Source organism: Notothenia rossii (genome assembly GCF_949606895.1).
Source record: "Notothenia rossii genome assembly, chromosome: 4".
In the NCBI taxonomy this organism is placed as follows: domain Eukaryota; kingdom Metazoa; phylum Chordata; class Actinopteri; order Perciformes; family Nototheniidae; genus Notothenia; species Notothenia rossii.
This window is the reverse complement of record NC_136902.1, coordinates 87,928,681-87,950,326: the sequence shown is the minus strand read 5'-3', so window position 1 is coordinate 87,950,326 and position 21,646 is coordinate 87,928,681. Positions and strand designations below refer to the sequence as shown.

Genomic DNA, 21,646 nt, shown 5'->3' with positions numbered 1-21,646 from the left:
TTAACCAGTCTTTAAACACTGCCTGAGCCCATACTGTGTTCCCATTAGTGTTTACCCATGAACACAATCAATCAGTCAACATCTCCACCACAACATGTATTGGTAAAGTAATTATATTTACAGATAAAAGTGCTGTGGACAGTGTTGTTACCAAGTGTTGACTCTAACTCTGCAGAAAGCTTTACAGTTGAGATGTAAATCACAATTCCCCACATGGGAATCGTCTTTCTTCATATGAACTTGAGTGTTTAATCCTCATGACCTTGGGCTGTCTCCCATACAGACTTAGCTTACTTTAGCGATTCAATTAAACACAACTGTCTTTATTCTTAAAGTGACATATGGTTGTGTCTGTGTGTGTGTGGCAATGTGATAACGTTGTAGTAGCATTCATTGTTAGCTACTAGCATTTGGGCAGATTTGTGTTGCTTTATTCATCTCACAGTATGAGAAAAATAAGACCTTTTTGAACATTAAAGCATGTAAACATGTCAGAGTAGAGACACTAAATATAAATACAAATACGAATAAAGTCAGACTGAAGCACTCCTTTGTGCATCAGTCAATCCTCACAGTAAATACAGAGCTGAATCCCAGATCAAATGCACGCTGAAGGCTCTTTGAGCACGTTTTCTCTCAGTGATCGTGCTGTTATCTTAACCCTTAGATGCACGAGTGACTGGACCCTAAACTCTTCCACAAGTCAAAAAGGATAATATGTGTTTTATGCCATATTTGTCATTTTGGTTACGAAAAATCACTTGTATAATATTTAGTATTACATTTTGATTCACACTACAAATATTTTACATTAAATTTTTCACTATTTATAATTTTAAACATTTTTTTTACATTTTGAAAAAACCTGTTTTGAACATATTGATGCAAAGATCTGCTATTCTGAGACCCTCACAGTATTCCAGTCCCTTTTCAAAACTCATCGCTTCTCCTCTTCTCTACTCATATCCCCCACCCCATCAATCCATGCCGGTTGGTCAAGTTTGATAGTCCTATACCCCCCACCCTAACCTTCCCTTATATTGTAAAGCGATTTTGAGTCCTTGAAAAGCCCTATACAAATATAATGTATTATTATTATTATTATTATTATTATTATTATTATACGGACAGGTGTCAGATCTTGCTGTGTAAAATAATCTTCCTGAGAGGTGTCACGTGTGATGTAGTCTGTGTGGTCTACAGTGAATGTATTCCTGACAGCAACAGGTGATAAGAATCAAAGGTTCCCAGAGGATCCCATAGGAAATGCATGCGGGTCATTTTTGTCCCACTTATGGAAGCTTGGGTTAGTAATACAAAAACTACAATTTCTTAAAATGTAAATTAAAAAATTGAATGGCATGATATCCAAAACATTTTTTAATTACAAAGATACTTCAAGAAAACCACCTCACCGGGTCAAAAAAGACCCACATCTAAGGGTTAAATGTTTGTTTTTCATGTATTGTGTCTTGATATTTCTCTATGTTGATGTTACACATGGAGCTGCTGTGATGCAAGTCAAATTTCAGACTTGATCTGATCATTGAAGTATTATCGTATCGTAAATGTAAACCTGAAATGAGCATAATATGCGCTCTTTAATACAGCCGCAGTCATCAGTGACTGTATCTCAGTTTATAGTAGACTGTGGTGAGGACTCAGGGTGGCCTTGTGTCTCCTTGTGCAGGCTGTAAGTGAAGTTAGGGAGCAGGAGGAAACTGAGGGAAAACATGCTGACTCAGAGCTGTAGACTTTAAAACCTCAGGGCATTCCTCCTCATGTTCCCTTGTGTTATGTCTGCGTTCCTATTCCTGTTCCTCTGAGAAGAAAAAAACATGCTATTAACATTGAGTACTGCTCTGGAATGTCAAAGCCAGAACCCCCCTCTGGATCTTAAAATAATCTTGAAAGGCATTGAGTACGTTCATCTGAAAATGTGGCCGTATTATCAAAACAAGGGAAATTAGGGTTTTCAGGATTTTTTTCCGCAGACGTTGCATTTTAAAATCCACAAGAATTAAAAAAACATAATTTAACAAATGCCTTTTGCAGATCGAGGTAATCAAAAAATAGCGCATGAAAATAGTTATACTAAATAGGACTTTTCTCGACAAGTGGCTTTATTAACCCTTAGATGCATAAGTGGGTCTTTTTTGACCCAGTAAGGTGGATTCTTGAAGTATCTTTGTAAATACATTTTTTTATCATTTCATATTCCAGCTATTCCTCAAAAAACATGTTTTGGATATCATGCCATTCAAATTTTAAATTTACATTTTAAGAAATTGTAGTTTTTGTATTAATACGTTTTTGTTTAATAAGTGGTTCAAAAATGACCCGCATGCATTTTTCTATGGGAAAACGTTTTTTTTCAAAATGTAAAGAAAATTTCGAAAATTATAAATAGTGAACAATTATATATAAAATATTTCTAGTGTGAACCAAAATATAATACTAAATATTATACAAGTGATTTTTCTTAACCAAAATGACAAAAATGGCATTAAAACACATATTATTCTAATACGGGTCCTTTTTGACCCACTTAGCTGGGTCCAGTCACTCGTGCATCTAAGGGTTAAAAGAGGTTTAAAAAGTCTTACATATAACGAAAACATCTTGATCCTGCTGAAACTGTTCAGACGTGATGAATAGCATTTGCCATTTCAAGGCGTGTCCAGCAAATGTTGGTTTCCTGGATTATCTTATGCTCCATTCTTTGGATAACTTAAGACATGTGCTTTTGAATGTGGTTTAAATATATTTGCTTCTTGGGAAAACTCTGGATAAATTATCTGGAGACATCTTCCTTTTTTTGATCCTCTCTCCTCCACGGCTTTCACATGTCTTCAGTAATATCATACATCCCTGCATGTGTCTCTGTTGGACCGAGGAACAGACCTGCCTTGTTTTCATTTGACTGGTATGGCCGCGAGTGCACTGAACCTTAGAGAGCCTGCAAAAGAACTCAAAATGGGAAGAAACCATATTTTCTTTCTGATTTCTGGAAGTAATCAAGCTCAAAGATGCCGTCAAGTCAAATTCTGAGATGTGGTTATAACACACATAATAAATACATTTAGACACAGATCCATGTTGGGGATGATCATGGTGTTAAACCTGATTTATGATCTGAAAAACAGGATGATGTCTTAGTTACTTCTGCGGTTGTTCTCACAACTTCAGGGAACAGTGATGTCTTTCGCAGATCTGGAATGATAACTAACATACCATGCGTAGAGTTTGTCCTCTCGGACTTTTTCCATGCAGCTCGTTTCACTGTAGAGCTCCCGGTCAAGTTTTAATATGACTTGTGGGTAAAATGAGCCTTTTGAACATACTTTCCTCAGTATCTCTCCTTCTGTAACACAAAAGGGTACATTTATAGGACTCTTACAGTAAAATGCTAAATCTTTGTCAGCAAATGAGGTGAGGACATTTTCTAATTTGAAATAACATGTATGAACCCCGCTTTATTGTACGTTCAATTCGGAATACTGGGTCCTTGTGATTTAACAGATTAAAGGTCTTGGATGGTGTCAGAGCGTGCAGCAAACTGTGTTTTGAATATGATAGGAACCATCTGGCTGGAATGATGGTGGTGTTTTTGTTAGTTTTGGTCTCGTTTCAAATGATTCTTTAACCAAAATGATTATAAGAGGACATGTTATGCCAACGTTCAGGTTCAAATTTGTATTTAGTGCCTCTACTGTGACGTGTTTCCATGCTTTAACACTACAGGAAAGGGGAAACCCCCCCAAAAAGCATATAGGGCCTCTTTTAGTATGGCTGCTGCTGTGGTGCTGAATTTGTTGAGGTGACGATGTCTTGATGGTCTTAATTTTCGTGAAGAACTGCAGTCTAGACCTCATGATTACCTCTGACAGATGGCCTTTGCTTTGGCTAGCAGCTCTCCGCTCAGAGGTTACTGAAAACTATATTAACAATGTAAGCCTTTAGAGATGAACACATCTCTTTAAAGTTGGCTGGACTGGTGTCATGTGAACTCACTCATTGAATCATCAGCACTTTTCTCCTTAAACATTTTCTTTGGACACCTACAAGTGAACATATATTGCTTAAGTCAATGAATGATGGTAATGGTCAGCTGTTGAAAGTGAAATGCTGGTATTCCAGTAATAGAAACAAGCCCCAACTACAGCCCACATTTCAATGTTTAGTTAGTAATGCACACCTGAGAATTGAAAAGCCATTAAAGCACCAAAAAAGTCCTTCATTTTTTGTCTGAAGATAAATTGCCATTCTGAATAGGAAGACAGATTTTTCAAAACAAACTTTTTTTCAAAAAAATATGTAAAAGCCAGGTGGCTCAGTGTTCAACTGAAGCTGCAGGGAGAAACATAATCACACAGGCCTTTCCTTTTTTCCCACATGCAATGTCATCTACAGCCGTTCCACTTTTAGTGTTTTTTCTATTCTTTTTTACAGGATGCGAAACTTCGAAGTGTGGTGAATGAAGGTACATCCATCACATGGTCAGCTATAGGATGTCCAGGACGCACAAAGAGAGGATTTATTATAATTCTACAGAAAACAAATCATTGGAACAGTAGACATTTTGTGTGACTCAAGCTGCCTGTCGCAAAAATCTTGAATTTGTTGCCGAGCGCTGTGCTCAAAGATCAAATTATTTCAACTTTGACCTTGTTTACCGCTGAGCCTTTTAACGTGCAACCAACACTGGTATGTAATGTTATTCTAATATTGTGTATCTCGCCTTCCTGTTCTCATTCATCAAGTCTGCTGTTAAGTGTGTTGAAGAAGCTTTCACATGCCAGGACAGGCATGGAGGCATCATGCCTGTCAGGAAGATAGCAGACTGGGCAATGCAAAGTGCTACATGCTTAGCGTAGCTAACAGAGGAAGAAGCTCATTAGAGCCTAATGGCTGCCATATGGCTGGGAAGTTCTCACACACTAAACAAGCACACCCTCGTCTCTCAAAATGCATCAAGGCACCATTGTTTACCAGGTTAATGCTGAGCGGGTTGGGGCTAACGGACTGTGTGATTGACCATGTGTTCCCAAAGCTCACTATGAGATTCCTACAGGAGCACTGGAGCACTCCCAGAGCCAAGGATGCTCCTTGAACTTGTGTTAGCAATGCACATCTAGCTTTAGCATTAGGAGAACTAGCGTGGCATTCAGAGAGCGCAGCCAAGGCGTCATTGGATTACCACTTTTCCTCATTTGGGAGACTTTCTTCCAACTTTGGTGTGTTCATGAGCTTTACTGTAGGTTGTGATTTGGACAACATGAACGCTACAAACAAGATGTGTTGGGACTATTGTGCAGAGTGTTTCTAGTATAGTTTCAAGGCGTGTGGTGCAGTGGGTTGTGCGTTGGTGTTCAGGGGGTCACAGGTTCAAACCCCACTGCAGTCAGCATGTCGTTGTGTCCCTGAGACACTTCACTCCAAATTGCTCCTGTGGGGATTGCCCACAGTATTGAGTATGTACGTCGCTTTGGATAAAAGCGTCTAAAAAGTGACATGTAATGTAAGGTAATGTTTTTATTACACAAAAAATAAATACCGTAGATACGTTTTCGTCAACATTCTGAGCTGCTGTTCCTACTGAAGGGCGTTGACTTAAATTCACTAGTCGGGAAGTAATTTGTCTGATCATTCTGAGACCAAATTAATGTAGCTTCTGAGCTTCCTTCTCCCAATGTAGACAAAAGTGTGTCCCTTGACTTGGACCGGCTCCTAAATGTTATGCTCCACCCTTCCACCAAGTTTCATAAACAATCTGTCAAGGAGCATTTCCGTAATCCTGCAGAAAGACAATCTAAGCCTAAAAACATCACCTCCTTGATGGAGAAACATTTGTAAAAAGGTCACTGGTGAGGATCAATCCCCTCACTTTACTAAAGGCCACTGAGAATAGTCATTAAAGTTAGTGTAGATAATTAACTTCAGAATCACTTGTGTTACACTCCATGGAATGCTCTTAACATCCCGATAGCAATGAATACATAAAAAAATATCATCTGTGGAAGCCGTGGCGCTGTAAAAAGCACGACCAATCATCTGAGCCGGCCCGGCTAAAGTAACTGGATGGCCTACCTGCCTGTCAGCCTTCCATCTGTGCACAAAGTTATCTCGTGCCCTCATTGGTCATGTGCGCGTTCGTGTGTGTTGGAGGAGGGGCTCTGTTAGGAAGTCTGAAGGAAGAGGCAGATTTCTTTCGGCAGCGTACTTTCAAATTCTAGCGCACTCGAGCTGGTTTCTCCATTCTTACCTACCCTACCTTTGAGTAGGATAGCTAAATAAATCTAAACTTATGTTGACTTTCATCAGTCAGACCACTGGATACAAATCTGACTTTTTGACACGTGTTGCAGAAAATGGACTAAATGTGATTATTCTTTGTGTGTTTTTTGGAGAAGCATTGCTAGGCACAAATGTCAGCCCTCATTTATTTTGTCATGAAATTCCATGTAGTCCCGTACATGCTGAATATAAGTCAGTCAAATCAACGGCCATGTTTCATCCAAGTGACTGGTGAAGCAACAGGATGACCTTTCCAGATATATTGTCAGAGGCTTGGAGATAAAGCACTCAAAGTTTAAAGCTGGAGTGTGGTGGTAGAAACATGCAACCATCATCGTACCAACATGTACAAGATTCCTGGTTCTTCAGATATATTCTGCAGTGTTTTAAATATGCCAGTAAACTCACCCCTTCTTGTGATTCAAACACTAGCTCTATGTTTCTTCACTCCATTATTGAGTGCTTGAGTGAAGACTTAATGGTAGACGGTATTCTTCCTCCCAGAGTTGAAAGCCATGATTGATTATCCCTTTCTCGAGCTAGCTGTCCATTTCATTCACGGCAACATCTTGAAAACAATCACACTTTTGTCTTATCTTTTTTTACTGCTGAGCTGATGGTTGAGGCTCTCTTTCCTCTTTGTGGCAGGTTCCTTAAAACTCATCAGCTGTCTATGAACAACCTTTGACCTTTGCTCTACTTCACAGGATCTTCTGTTTTCCTCTAACAGCACATGATGGGTCTATTTTTCCTCTGCTAAAATCCTCAAGAAAGTGCAGCTCATTTCCTCATCTCCATTTCCAACAACTGTCCCAAGATAAATGTAATTTGTTTTTGGGGAACTTTAACAAATGTATTGGAAATTATCAATTAAGTTTTGGGTTTAGGCCTTATATTTGATCCTCTTATTGTTGGTTAAGGCTTTATAAGACATTGTGAGGGCGGGACATCTTTTAGCGGTTGACCAATCACAACAGAGCCGGCCAGCTAACCAATCAGAGCAGACTGGGCTCTGGTTTCAGACAGAGGGTGAAAAGAGGTGCTGCAGCACAGGCAGTATGAGAGAAATAAAGAGCTTTCTGAACATTAGCGCAGCGTCCACACGGCGGCGTGCGTTGAAGCTTGCAGGTGGGCGTGTCTGAAGCTCGACCAACAACCAATCACGTGAATCTCCCGCCCTGGACACACAAGCACGCGGTTTGATTGGCTAGAGCTTGTACTGGCATATGATTCGATTGGCTGACGCTTCCGTTGAAGCTTCAAAAGTTGAACATTGCTCAACTTTTGAAGCGAGCAACGCGAGCAAAGCGAAGCAACGCTCCCACAATGCAGTTCGGCAAAGCGTGACGTCACCCCATTCAAAGTGAATGGGCAGAAGCGTTGAAGCTTCAACGCACGCCGCGGTGGATGGGCCGTAAAGCATGGAGACATGTCACAGTAGAGACACAAAATACAAACATGAACCCAGGCAAAATATGTCCCCTTTAACATTAGATAAGTTACTTTGACTTGTGGTTGATTTCATAATTAGATACAAATCTAACATACATGACAACACCTTGTGTGTAGTGCTCGACAGTTGATCATCTCTTAGTAAATCCACACATCACCACAGCAAGTCGGCTGCAGCAACGTAGTTCAACAGAGCCAATGAATAATAAATAATCATAACGAGTTTTACATATTCTCCCCCCCTACATTTCCATCCTGCAGATTAAAAAAACGAGGGGCTCTGATTAAGGCCAAAGAAGAATTAAAGGAACTAATGGAAAGGAATTGGGAGATGGGAGTGAGCCCATCAAACCGTCAGGTGGAACATGTCATCATTAAATATTACATCTCATGGCCAAGCCTCAGTGATTTCACCGCTTTATTAGCTGGCTCTGCTGCAGTACTCCTTCAAATGTTCAAAAAGCTGCACACTGTTTCCTGTTATGGCAATTCTCATTTGCCCCCCTGTGGTTTATTAAAATGATGGATGTTGCAATATAAAGAATCTTTCACTTCTGGTCATTTTGCCAGTTTTAGTTGACTATAAAAGCAGTTGAGAGGTTTTGAGATGAGCCATGCGGACATTCTTCTTGGATATATAAGACGAGCTGTTTCACAAGTTGCATTCCTATTTTCTAAGTCCATTCGTCACAAAAGTGATGTGGGAAAAGATGAAGAAAATATGAATGTTTCCTGCCAGAGACTCAATTTCCATCTACTAAGGAAGAAACAGTAAATCCCTTCAGGTCTGAGGAACATTTCCAACCACTGAGGTCTGAGACCCAACACTTCCACATAGAGACACAGTGGAGGCCTGCTGACTCACGTATTGATCTGCACTCTCTTCGCCTAATGTTTTTAACATGAGGGGAAATGGAGGATTTGTTGATTTATTTAATGTCCAAGTACTCCAAGTTTTTTCTTTGTAGAGGAAGGAAGAGCGTTGGTCCTTCGAGAAATTGGCCAGGGGAGGTACTGTACTGACAGGTAATGACAATAACACCTAATGAGAGAAGCAGGGATCGGGACACGGTGGCCGATGTTTCTATGCAGAGAACACAAGTCTACTCTGTAATCTGAGAGGAAACCATTTTCCCCACCATGTAACCCGATGGCTTTGAATTGTCTCAATATTTTTTTTGCGACCCAATTTTTATTGAGATTAATAAACAACATGTACGACCAAAAGCACAACATTTATTCTTAAAAAAAACCAAACTAAAAGAACATAAGAAAAATATACATTACTCAACAGTAATTACTTACAAAATGCAGAATATAGAGAATTGTCTCAATATTAAATAATAATAATATAATAAATACATTTTGTTAGCGCTTTTACAGAATCAGAATCCGAATACCTTTATTAGTCCCACGGAGGGGATATTTGGGAAGTTACAGCAGGAAAAAGAGCCACAGACAGCTTAATGTTACATAATGTTAAATATGTGAAGTACTAAGTTATGATATAATACAAAATATAATAAAAAATAAAAAGTTACATCATTTAAAAAATACACATCCTGTAACAGCTTTTAGGATTTAGCAGCCAGGTATTTATTACACAGTTATTAACGGCATTTATATATTGCACATCTAGCACATATTGGACATAGGTGGTTGGCATTTAACAGCAGCAAGTTACACAATTTACAATTTACAAAATACACACCTTGTAACAGTTCTAAGGATTTAGCAGCCAGGTTTATATTACAAAGTTATTAACGGCATTTATATATTGCACAGGTGCTCAAAGTCGCTTTACAAAGGTAGTGAAAAGAGAAGAACAACAGATACATATAGTTAAAGTCAAATTAAAATCAAGCAATACAAAAACAATCACACATTAAAAGCCAGATTGAAGAGGTGAGTTTTTGTGAGTATTTTGAAGGTGGTGAGGTCGGTGCAGTCTCTGATGGGTTGTGGGAGTGAGTTCCAGAGGGAGGGGGGCAGCAGCGGAGAAGGCTCTGTCCCCCCAGGTCCGGTGATTGATGCGGGTGGGGATGGATAGGAGGTTAGCTTCTGATGAGCGGAGGCAGCAGGAAGGGATGTGGTGGTGCAGCAGGTCTGTGAGGTAGGGGGTGGGGGCTGGTTGTTGAGGGCTTTGTGAGTAATCAGGAGGACTTTGAAGTGGATTCTTTGATGGACGGGGAGCCAGTGGAGGTTCTGGGGGACGGGAGTGATGTGGTCTCGGGAGCGGTTGTGGCTGAGGAGGCGGGCAGCAGAGTTCTGGATATGTTGGAGTTTATTGAGGAGGTTGGATGGTATGCCGTAGACTAGAGGATGCTATTGACTATTATTGAATTATTATTGATATTGCTTTCATAAATGCAATGCAAATAAATACAAGAGAAAAGTAACCTCAATACGTTTTTGACTTTAATGTATTATGTAAGACAACAGAACATGTAACCTTAGGAAAGAAGAAACGAAGATCTTTAGGATCAAAAATGTGTCCTCTGCTCGGAGATTTTATTGATAGGAAAACCTGCCTTTCATTAAGCATATTCAGGCAGGAACCTATACACCAACAATGAAACACATGAGCACATACTGCAGTTTAAGAAAGCAGAAATAAAATCTGAGCTGACAGAAAATGCTCCGTTTTATTTGAATACACACAGTTAAGCTCACACACACTATTTTATGAACATATAGGTTGACCTACTGAATTAAAAACAGAACAAATGAACCAAAGAAAGTGAAAACCATAAAGCAGATTCAGGCAGCAGGCGTAGATTCACACTTGTATCCTCATCACGTAATCCGGTTATATGTAATAAGTCACTCCCCAACCCTAAATAGAATAAATCCTAAAAGTTCCAGATGTGCCCCGTGATAAACCTTCCCCTCGCGCAGAACAACACCTCTCAGATGCTCACTGTGAACCTCATCCCTGAGTGCTGTATTGCTTTATTAACTGAGTATATATCATTACACATGTACCTGGGAAAACCCCCCTGCTGTCTCTCATAACACAAACACAATGTGACCCACAGTGGAGGGGCTGCGTTCATGGAAACACATAATCTTTGCATCTGAACAGTGTTACTTTTGGCACACGTTGGCGTTAAGAAGAACATTTCTGCCTCGGTTCAGCTGCTGTGCATTTGGATGTTTTACAAACAGACTGCATGCATGCAATTATTTTTGATAAGTCTCTGGCCACTGTCAATATAGGAGCTTTTATTTATTTATTCCACACATGGCAGTTATTTCAAAACATGTACAAAATACAAAACATGTTCCCTTATACTGGTTAAACCCTAACCCTAACCCTAAAAATGAAATAACCATAAAAAAGTTAAATAAAAGCAATATTCTTTCAGTCACAGTTGCTTTCAAATACTGAAGCATAAAATCAGAACACAATCAAAAGTCAACTTCATACGTACCACTTTACAATAAGACTACTCTTATAAAGGATTCATAAAGGAAACATTTATAAACCAGATCTAACGTAGTTTTCATACATCAACACAAGCTCACTATTTGGCAAGATGACTAAGCCTTATATTGGCTACTTAGCGAGAACTCAGTGAGCAACAGATACCAAGGATGCTGGCTGATGAAGGAGACGAAGCAAGCTAGGTAGCCAATATAAGGCTTAGCAGTCCAGATAAATGTGGGCTCACTATTTGGCAAGCAACCGGTGAAAGTGGTACCCATTTTTTAAACATAACAATTTTCTTACAGCCCTTTAAAGGTCCCATGTCCTGCTTTTCTGGTTATTACCCGTCCCCTTGTGTGTTATGAAGGTTTTGCTGCATGTAAACGGTCTGCAGAGTCACAAACCCTCAAAGTACACCCTGTAGCGAGTAAAGCTCCAACACAGAAAAGACCTGTCTATGCTGCCCCAGAACGCCACACACACACACACACACACACACACACACACACACACACACACACACACACACACACACACACACACACACACACACACACACACACACACACACACACACACACACACACACACACACACACACACACACACACACACACACACACACACACACACACACACACACACACACACACACACACACACACACACACACACACACGGCGGGACATTGCAAAACATAGCGGAACTGGTTTTCGGACTGGGTTCCGACGGCCACTGGACTCATAGGGAGGGGGGGGGGGGGCAGGAGCTCCATCAGTCCGTTTAGGACAGAGAGTGAATACACATACTATACAGAGATGCTGTATGGGAAACCAATGTGAGTTTGGAAAATTGCAAAATATAAATGTATTTTAGTAGACCTCAACAATGGAATTATGATCAGTAGAAATGGCCATGCCATGGGTCCTTCAAATCATTCGGCAAACAATTCCACTTCTTTACGCCAACTACAGCTTTTATCCTCCAAGAGTCGGGCCTTTTCTTAATGCATCAAACACATGTATCTTCATTTATTTAGAAAAGATGCTCAAGGAAACTCCTTTTGGATCCAAGTCCCCTGATAGCCAGACACCTGCTGCCTTCTCCTCGATATTCACCAGTGCTGACTCCCTCGTGTGGCCTCTGAACCTCTAACCTGTAAATCTGAATGATCAATCTTCATGTAACTGAAGGGAGAGATGACACACCACTTACGTCAACCCAGAGATATTCTTCTATACATTTTGGAAACACATGTATGTCTTCTTCACCCATCTTTTAACCCTCTGAAACACACTTGTTGTGTTCTGTTGCAGGCTTGGGGAATAAGGGATTATATGTAATTATGAATATCAGGAATCAAACAAAGAAAACTGGAGTCGGTCTTGGCTGAGTTTGATGTTGAAAGTGGATGAGATTGGTGTTGATGTTGTTGATGTTGTTAATGTTGTTAATGATGTCAGGATTTATGTCTTGAATGTCGTTGTATTGTTCATTGTATTATTTTTGTAACAAACAGTTACATGAAAACATATGTTATCAGATTAGTGTTATATCTGCAACTTGGGGATTACTAGCAGGACAGCACTGTTACTAAACAACTAAAAACAACCAACCCTGTTTCTACTCCAGCAATGAAGATGGTGTTAAACAATGTATACATTAGTTTAAAGCCGTGATTTGAAACTCAGGAAACATTCATTTTAAACTAAGTGACTGAATTGTTTCAAAGTTTTCATCACTTGCACCTTTCTCGTCCAGCTCAGTCAGTAGGGGCTTGGTCTGTGAGCCATAAGGTCGCCGGTTCAAGTCCCTGACCGGACCTAAATATGGAGTGTGGACTGTTACTTGGAGAGGTCCCAGTTCACCTCCTAGGCCCTGCATTGGTGCCCTTGAGCAAGGCACCGGACACCCCCCCCTCAATTTGTGATCAGAAGTTTCCAGATTACTTATACATTTGTCAAAGCTCTGTTGATCTATTATCAGATCTAATCTAAGTTTTTCTGCATATTTAATGATATTTGCTTTGAGTTTTCATTGTTTTTTCATTTCTAGACATGAAGAAAACTGATAATCGGCTGGTTTTAACTCCATTGTATGATATTAATACGTTTTTTGTCTTCTTCTTACTCTTTTGACTATATGTTCGGTACATTTAGTTATATTTAAATCCCTCTTCATCTCAATTCCCTGAGTCTCTGAAACGATACATCTTTTCCTAAAGGTTTGGTCCAAGAGTCTTTGCACTACTGCTGCTCTCATTAACATGTTAAAGCACTTTTATACATTCTTCCTCACTTGATGGCCGTCACGTTTGGCCAGAGTATTACTGATGACTTTGGTGACAAGCCAAGCCACAAAGTCAAAAATAGCAACGTTTGGAAATCGATACGAGGAAACTGTTTTTCTTTGAGGTTTGGCTAACAAGATATCTTTGAGGCTATACATTTAAAGCAAGGGTTTGATTTAGGAAACTGACCAAGTGATTGCAGTGCAGTTTGGTCCCCACATTTTAGACGACCAGTGGTGGATTTATAGGAAGATTTACTCAAGTGTTTTCATGCTATTTGACACTTTACGCCACTACATTTTGTAAGCAAGATGGTGCTCTACTATTTACAACTTTGGTTAGTAGCTACTACTTTGTTATGGGACACAGATTTGATCCTAGATATCTTGGTTTCTTCTTTTCTAAGGTCCCATTGTTCTGTTGTCTTGCATTAAACACTTCAGTAAAAAACATCTTCTTGATATTCAATTTTTCTTGTCTTCATTTGCATTGCATTTGATCTTGAGATAATCAGAGGGTAAAAAAAAGTAATCAGGATACTTTCTTTTTATATACTGATACTCAGGTTAGGTTACTGATTATATTTTGTACAGGTAACTAGTCATTACAGTATACATTTTAAAGTTACCCTCCCATCCCTGCCCTTTGAGATGCATGTGACTTTCTGCCTTTGTAATGTTACCTATAAACCTATATACTCCCTCAATGCTCTGACACGGCCTGAATGAATCTGTGCTCGGCATGTTGACGATGATGATGATGATGATGATGATGATGATGATGATGATGATGATGATGATGATTGTAAATTACCCTGAGCTGATATGCAGAGCTCATTAAGACTCTCAGGAGCTGTGGGATGAAAGTGGGGGTGTGTGAGGGGGAGAGTCCTGAGGTTAAGGGGCCATGTCACATCCCTAAGAGTAAAGGAAGGGGGTGTTTCTCTGTGTGCAACCGTGTGTGTGTTTGTGTGTGTGTGTGTGTGTGTGTGTGTGTGTGTGTGTGTGTGTGTGTGTGTGTGTGTGTGTGTGTGTGTGTGTGTGTGTGTGTGTGTGTGTGTGTGTGTGTGTGTGTGTGTGTGTGTGTGTGTGTGTGTGTGTGTGTGTGCACATCTTTAAGGGTTAGACAGAAATGTACTTAGACGCACAGCGAGCGATCGTAAACATGCTGAACGATGGAGTGTGAGTAAAGACCAAGGCACTGGCAGGGAGATGAAGCATTGAATTATGTCAACCTGTTATTTTATTATCCGTCGCTGAGGAAAAAACGTGTATTAAAAAGTGCATTTTGCATTTAAATCCATATTGAATACTTTTAAATATAACAAATTAGGTGGAGGAACTAATTTGTTACGAGGAAAGCTGAACCTACTGTAAAATAATCGGGCAAATGTATGATCTTAATTCCCGAAAGAAAGTGTGCCTCCACAGATGAGCCAGATAAATCTGCCTGCCCTTAGAAACCAAGTGTGGGTGTTGCCGGTTAAACACAAATGGCGACCCATCCTTAGTTTCTGAGGTCCTGCAGGAATCTACAGATTATTTTCAGGGCGCTTTTACCAACAATTCTATTTAAATATTAAACTACAGCCACCATTGTTGCAGTATTAATGCAACACTGCTGCTGCATAACCTGCTGTAGACTGTGTTCGATACGGACGGTAGATCCGGAAACAAACGACTAATAAACTTTAATAACAACCATAAAAGAGACATTTGTTCTGTGAGCTTTTTTTATTTCAATCTCAGGTGGTTCGTTCCCCCTTCTGTAAGAAACATATCTCATCTTCTCCACATGGGAGACTTATTGAAAAAACATGTGCTTTTCACAAAACAGCACCACTCGTCCAAACTTCTGTCCTTTGCATCTCGTGAAATGAAACGATGGGAATAGAGAATCGATAATGTTTCTCACATGGTCAGCTGGAGACAATTTTGAACTATGGGACGTCTGTGTTTTCGTACAAGTTTACACATGGAGGCGGATGCATTTTGTGTGAGCAATAGGGTCTGTTTGCCATACCCATGTCTGTTTATAATACTGGCTAAGATATCCATTCTCCCCAAGTGTCGTCCTGCAGATGAAATACAGTGTAGACTAATCTGACATCCCCTGAATGGGCCGAAATGAGAATACTGGCAATTCTCCTTTGAGGAGACATGAATTGTTTTCAGGTGTTTAACCAGAGGCACTTCGGAGCGCATCTACAGTATGTTGGCTTTAACTTGTTAGCAGTCCATTCAACTGTATGTGCTTTGGATTAACCTTCATACTTGCCCAGGGGATTGAGACAATGGGAAATAAATACTGCTTCACGTGAAGTCTAAACAAATATGAAAAACGTAATTAAAAGCTTAGTAAGAACCACACACACTTCCTTGTTTATAAAAGAAAATACAGTGATGGGGGAATTTAAAGAGGCCCTATCATGCCTTTTGCAGTTTTCCCTTTCCTGTAGTGTGTTATTCTGTAGGTTTTTGTGCATGTAAATGTTCTGCAAAGAGTTTCTCTCAAGCCTCCATTGGACTCCTTTGTTTACTTCTGTAACATAATGACATCACTACGCTCGCACTTCTATTGGCTAGCGCTCTTTTGGCTAGCTTTTCCGACACATTGTACGTGATAGGCTAAGGGGCGAGACATCTCTAAGCGATTGACTAATCACAACAGAGCCGGCCAGCTAACCAATCAGAGCAGACTGTGCTCTGGTTTCAGACAGAGGGTGAAAAGAGGTGCTGCAGCACAGACAGTGTGAGAAACATAAAGAGCTTTTTGAACATTAAAGCATGGAGACATGTCCCAGTAGAGACACTACATACTGATATGAACCTGAAATAGGGCCCCTTTAACAGAGTAACAATCTGTTGTCATTAATATAAAGGCAGACCTTGATATGTCTTGTTACTGTGTACAGCATGTTGCTCTCTTCTTCCAGCTGTCTTTTCCTTTCCTAAATGTCTCTCTAAGCTTCTGACATGTCCTGTTATTCAAAGATAAACAAACTATTACAAATTGCTAAGCTACTAAGAATTATAACAGATTCCCTTTCGACTCTTGGTCTTCTTCTTTGACAGGGGGGGGGGGGGGGGGGGTCCATGGAAGCCAATCCATGTCTCTGTCACCATCTGCTTTCTTTGCTCAATCAAACATCCAACACTGTATCTGCAAAAGGGATTAGCCATTTTGCAGCCTCGTGGAAAACATATACTGTGATAATAGCAGCAGTTGAAAAAGTGTTTACAAGTGTGAACAAGGAACAAACCTGGAAAAAGTTTTACGCTCAGAGAAAATTAAGAAAATGGGAAATCCATGAGTGAGGTTAAGAGTCCTTTTGGAGCTGATATGATGAAGTTTTAAGGTAGAAGAGTCTGGAGAGTGGAGAGAGAATCCTTAATCTCAGCTTTATGAACGAAGATAGGCAGCTGCTGTTTCCTTCTATTAGCCAACAGGCGTGCATCAGGTTGGCTGAAAAGGGACAGGAAGTATTTCTGTTTTGTTAAATAATGAATCTCTAATTGTAATCTTTCAGATGTTAATGAATGTGAGCGGGATGAAGGCGGCTGCGAGGGATTCTGCTGCAACACCATCGGCAGCTTCTACTGCAAGTGTCCCGAAGGCAGCCGACTGGGGCCGGACGGCAGAGCGTGTCACGGTAAGAAGCACATCTGTGACCTAAGATTTTCATCGTCATAACTACACTGTAGCTATGCACGTATGACCAATAAAAGCCTGGAACCTTGAAGCCTTGAACCTTGAACCTGGATGTAGAGGATGTCTACAAACACAGACAGACTGTTATAGGAAGGTGGCTAATCTGAGCTCAGTGAAGAGAATGTAGAAACATATTGTATTTGATTCATGTGAACAATTAAAGAGTCAAGCGGTGAGGGGATTTGATTTTAACATTTATACAGATCAAAACATCTTATGAAGATTATTAAAATATCTGTTCAATCCATGGGGGAAATATGGGGTGTGATACATTTGAATAAGGGTGTAATATAAGTGTAATATGTATGTACTATGAGTGGTTTAAAATGGGTGTTATACCAGTGCAATATGGGTGTAACATGGATCTGATACAGGTGTAAAAGGGGTGAAACTTAAATGTAACATGGGTTCAATAATATATCAAATGTGAGTGTCAAGCGTAAGTGGGGAAAAAGGTCACATTTTGACGAAAAACACATATAAAAATAGCAATTCATAAATTTTCCCAAATAGTTTAATTTATTTAAAGGGTTATAACAACAGGTATATTTCCTCTTAAACTGGCTCTCTTTCCCCATCAATACGACCACGCACACAAATCACACGAAAGCCAATAAAAGAAGAACCTGACAGCTGCTGATGTTACTTCCGTTTGTCTTCTCCCCTGGTCAGCTCTCGGACTTTAAATCATTAGAGTGTCAACATCCTATCCTAAAGGTTAAAGGTCAGGGGCACTTGTTCGCACCTGTAGCTCTAAAGAACAAATGGGCTTCAGTGCCCAACACCAACTCAGCATATTTTAGATGAATGAGACGTCCAAACTGAGAAAACAAGCTTAGTAGAAAGCTTTGCTGTGTGTGTAGGTTCAGACCTTGGCATCATTTGCTCTTTTTGAAAAGGCCAATTGTGTCCTAACCACTTTTTAAAAGTAGAACTTATAAATGTTCTGATAATAGTGTGCACATAGAAATGGGATAAAGAAGAACACTGGTTTAGAGTCAAGATGTGCAATTTGGTCATGTAAGTCAACTTTTGATATCACATTTAAAAAAAGGCATTGCTCCCGCTTTGCAGCAGCACCTGTTAAGCCCCTGTTTTTCAGGACATTCCCAGAACAAATGAACATAACTTCACTTCTAAAAGGGGTAAATTAATCATCTTTTTTCTCAAAGCAATGATAAACCTGTGAGTTGGATGTAGAAAAGTCAGAATCAATATAGTTTTTTCTTATTTTAAAGTAAATTCAGATTGAACATAGTAAAAAAATGTAAGTTATAGTTTTCCGTCCAAAAAAAACCCATTACTTATAATGAAAACCATCCTTGAATGATGGGATGGTAGACTAAAAGCTTGAGGAATCCAAATTACAACATATAATAAGTACCCTGTATCAAGATTGATGCAAAACAAGTTAAATGTGACCTTTTTAGAGAGATTTAGAAATAAAGAAAACACTTCTGGGGGAGTGAGGGAACAATGGAGCGTGAGATGGGTCGGAGAATCGGAGCAGCGGGAACGGTACTGCAGTCGCTTTACCGCACCGTTGTGACGAAAAGGGAGCTGAGCCAGAAGGCAAAGCTCTCTGTCTACCGCGCCATTTTCGTTCCTACCCTCACCTATGGTCATGAAGGATGGGTCATGACCGAAAGAACGAGATCGCGGGTACAAGCGGCCGAGATGGGTTTTCTCCGCAGGGTGGCTGGTGTCTCCCTTAGGGATAAGGTGAGAAGTTCGGTCATCCGGTAGGGACTCAGAGTTGAACCGCTCCTCCTTCGCGTCGAAAGGAGCCAGTTGAGGTGGTTCGGGCACCTAGTTAGGATGCCACCTGGGCTCCTCTCTAGGGAGGTGTTCCAGGCACGTCCAGCTGGGAGGAGACCAAGGGGTAGACCTAGGACCAGGTGGAGGGATTATATCTCTTCGCTGGCCTGGGAACGCCTTGGGATCCCCCAGTCATAGCTGGTTGATGAGGGGAAAGGAACGTTTGGGGCTCTCTGCTGGAACTGCTAACTCCGCGACCCGACCACGGATAAGCGTGAGAAGATGGATGGATGGATGGACTTCTGGGGTCATTTGGGTGGATTTTTCATATGTATGACCCCCCTTGGTTGATTTTGATGATTGACACCTCTTTTGAACCGTTAGAGCCAATAGAATCGAGGGGAAGTTCTTACATCCATCTACACATTTCCATTGAGGAGTGAGAGTGATGCTTACTAGCCCAAAACCGGAAGCTGGCCTGTAGCTCTAATAGCAGCTAATATGAAATCTCAGTTTTTGACAAAAATGGAATGATGGATTATCAGTAATCATTTCAAAGTGACACAGACACATTGGATTAACCTATTGATTAACTTTCAGAAGCGTTTTTCTCATTTTAATGCCATTGAAAACAACTTTTGATCAGAAACATATTTGCCGTTTTGGTTCAGTAAAGCTAGGCTGTGTGTTTTCTGGGTTTGCCTGAGCTGCCGCGAGTTTTAGTCTCACAGTGATGATACTGATACCTCTAGAATCTGTGGAATCTCAGTTTTAATCTGATACCTTGTTTGTAGATCTGATAAGTAATAAAGTATTTCTACCGTGAGTTCTGTGCTAAGCGCGTTAGCATTTCTTCGCTCAGGGCTCATTTAGACACTTCTTGATAGACTTGTGTTTTGTTTTGTTAAAAATTGATCGTATCGTCAGTTAGCTGAGTTTCTTCCCGTTAGGTGGGTATGACACATAGTTTGTTAAATGTTAAGAAGCCCTCAGACAATGTTTCTTGCAGATGTTGAGTTTTTGCCCCCGCCCGCGGGTCCGTGGGGCTTAACAGGTAATAAAGCTAATGTCAAATTAAAATAATTCCTCCTTCCTCTACTGATTCAAAAATAACGCAAAAACATGCTTGCGGCAATGTTGTGTGGCCTGTTTGCCTGAAGTAAATGTTGTATTTTTGCTTCATTTTCTTGTCAGAGATTACCATAATGCTAATGTTAAAAGAAAGAAAATATATTCTGGGGGAGGATCTCTCCGGCTAATAAACATTTATATCTGGCTCTTGAGGGCTCTGAAGTGAAGTGTACTTCTCGCGCTAAGTCCATCAATCAAAGTCAGTCAAAGTTTATTTATGTAGCCCAATATCACAAATTGTACTTTTGTCTCTGGAGGCTTTACAGTTTTTACAGAACATGAATACGCTGGGAATTCCCGGTGCTGTTGTGAAACACGCACAGACGCATACATTAACAAATATATTAATGCAAGTTAAAATAAGTGTAGAAATACATTACATGTGTTCTTATATTTTTCTATTTCCACATTTATGTATTTATTTGAGTTTTTTTCAAATGTTTTTATTCTTGTATTTTTTTATTCCTGCATTTATTTCATATTTATGTCATGTTCTCTCATTGTGTGCATAAAGTAAAAAATTCTCTCCAAATCACATCACAGCAAGATGTATATTTGGAGGTTAATTTTTTTACAAGCACTCTGGTGGTCCAGAGGTCTATGCGTTGGTTTGTCATGCAGCTGCTCGAGGTTCAACACCATGGGGAGGGCTAATTTTGTCTTCTGCTACGCTGAGGTTAAATCTGTAGAAATTGTCCCCACCACCTTTTCTAACAAAGTAACGCTCATGGGTTCAACGCTTTACAACCTGAAGTCTAGACGGTTAAGTCGGGCTTAGGCAACTTAGGCTCAAGAATTCAAATGATATGACCTGACCTTTCTGCAGAATCTTGAGGGCCATTACATTCATTTAAATGTGGGACTTTAACGTATTATAAAAAATCCTACATATTCAGGGTTTGGACGGTTCCTGTAAAAATGTATTCCATTACAATTAATAGTAACTTATCAAAATGTAAAAGTCATGTAACCTGATTACTTTTTGGATTACCTGCAATGCAAATATACACAATTAAAAAAAATTAACTCAAATACACAGTGGGCCAAAATAAAAAAATGGGTACCAGTCGAGGGCCGGACTGGTTCAATGTTTATTGCAGAACTTATTGAAATGAACGTATTGCACATATTAAACCTGGAACTAACAAAGCTTAAATGATTGCCTATAAAAACAACATTAAACATTAAATAATCAGTTGCATTCATTTCTTATGGCTCTATCTGCAGCTTTTCCAGAGTCATTTCTTATGATTACATTTTTCCACAGGCCAACAACAGCTTCAACAAAACTATTTCCCTCAAAGAAAAAAACAAACATGCCCTGTTGACGTGAGAGAGAAAGTGCAGAAGGAAACATCCATTAAACTCAGTGTGCTGCTCTGTGATGCTAGCTCAGATAGTGCAATATACCGGAGGGCCAGATCTAATAGTAATTAGAAATTATCCTGCGGGCCGAAATTAAATCCACCACGGGCCTGATTTGGCCCCCGGGCCTTGAGTTTGACACATGTGAGTTACAGTAAGTTTATTATGTAAGACAACAGAACAATGTAACCTTAGAAAAGAAGAAAGCAATA

At 40.0% G+C, this 21,646-nt stretch overlaps 1 protein-coding gene across 2 annotated transcripts in view; it reads left to right on the top strand.

Moving 5' to 3' along the window:
* The window catches only part of egfem1 (EGF-like and EMI domain containing 1), an 82,726-nt gene that overhangs the window by 10,902 nt on the left and 50,178 nt on the right, over window positions 1–21,646 (top strand). For both annotated transcript variants that reach the window (XM_079676893.1, XM_079676892.1), the window contains exon 5: window positions 16,999–17,121. In XM_079676893.1, coding sequence (XP_079533019.1) covers window positions 16,999–17,121 — 123 coding nt within the window. The remainder of the gene's footprint in view (window positions 1–16,998; window positions 17,122–21,646) is intronic.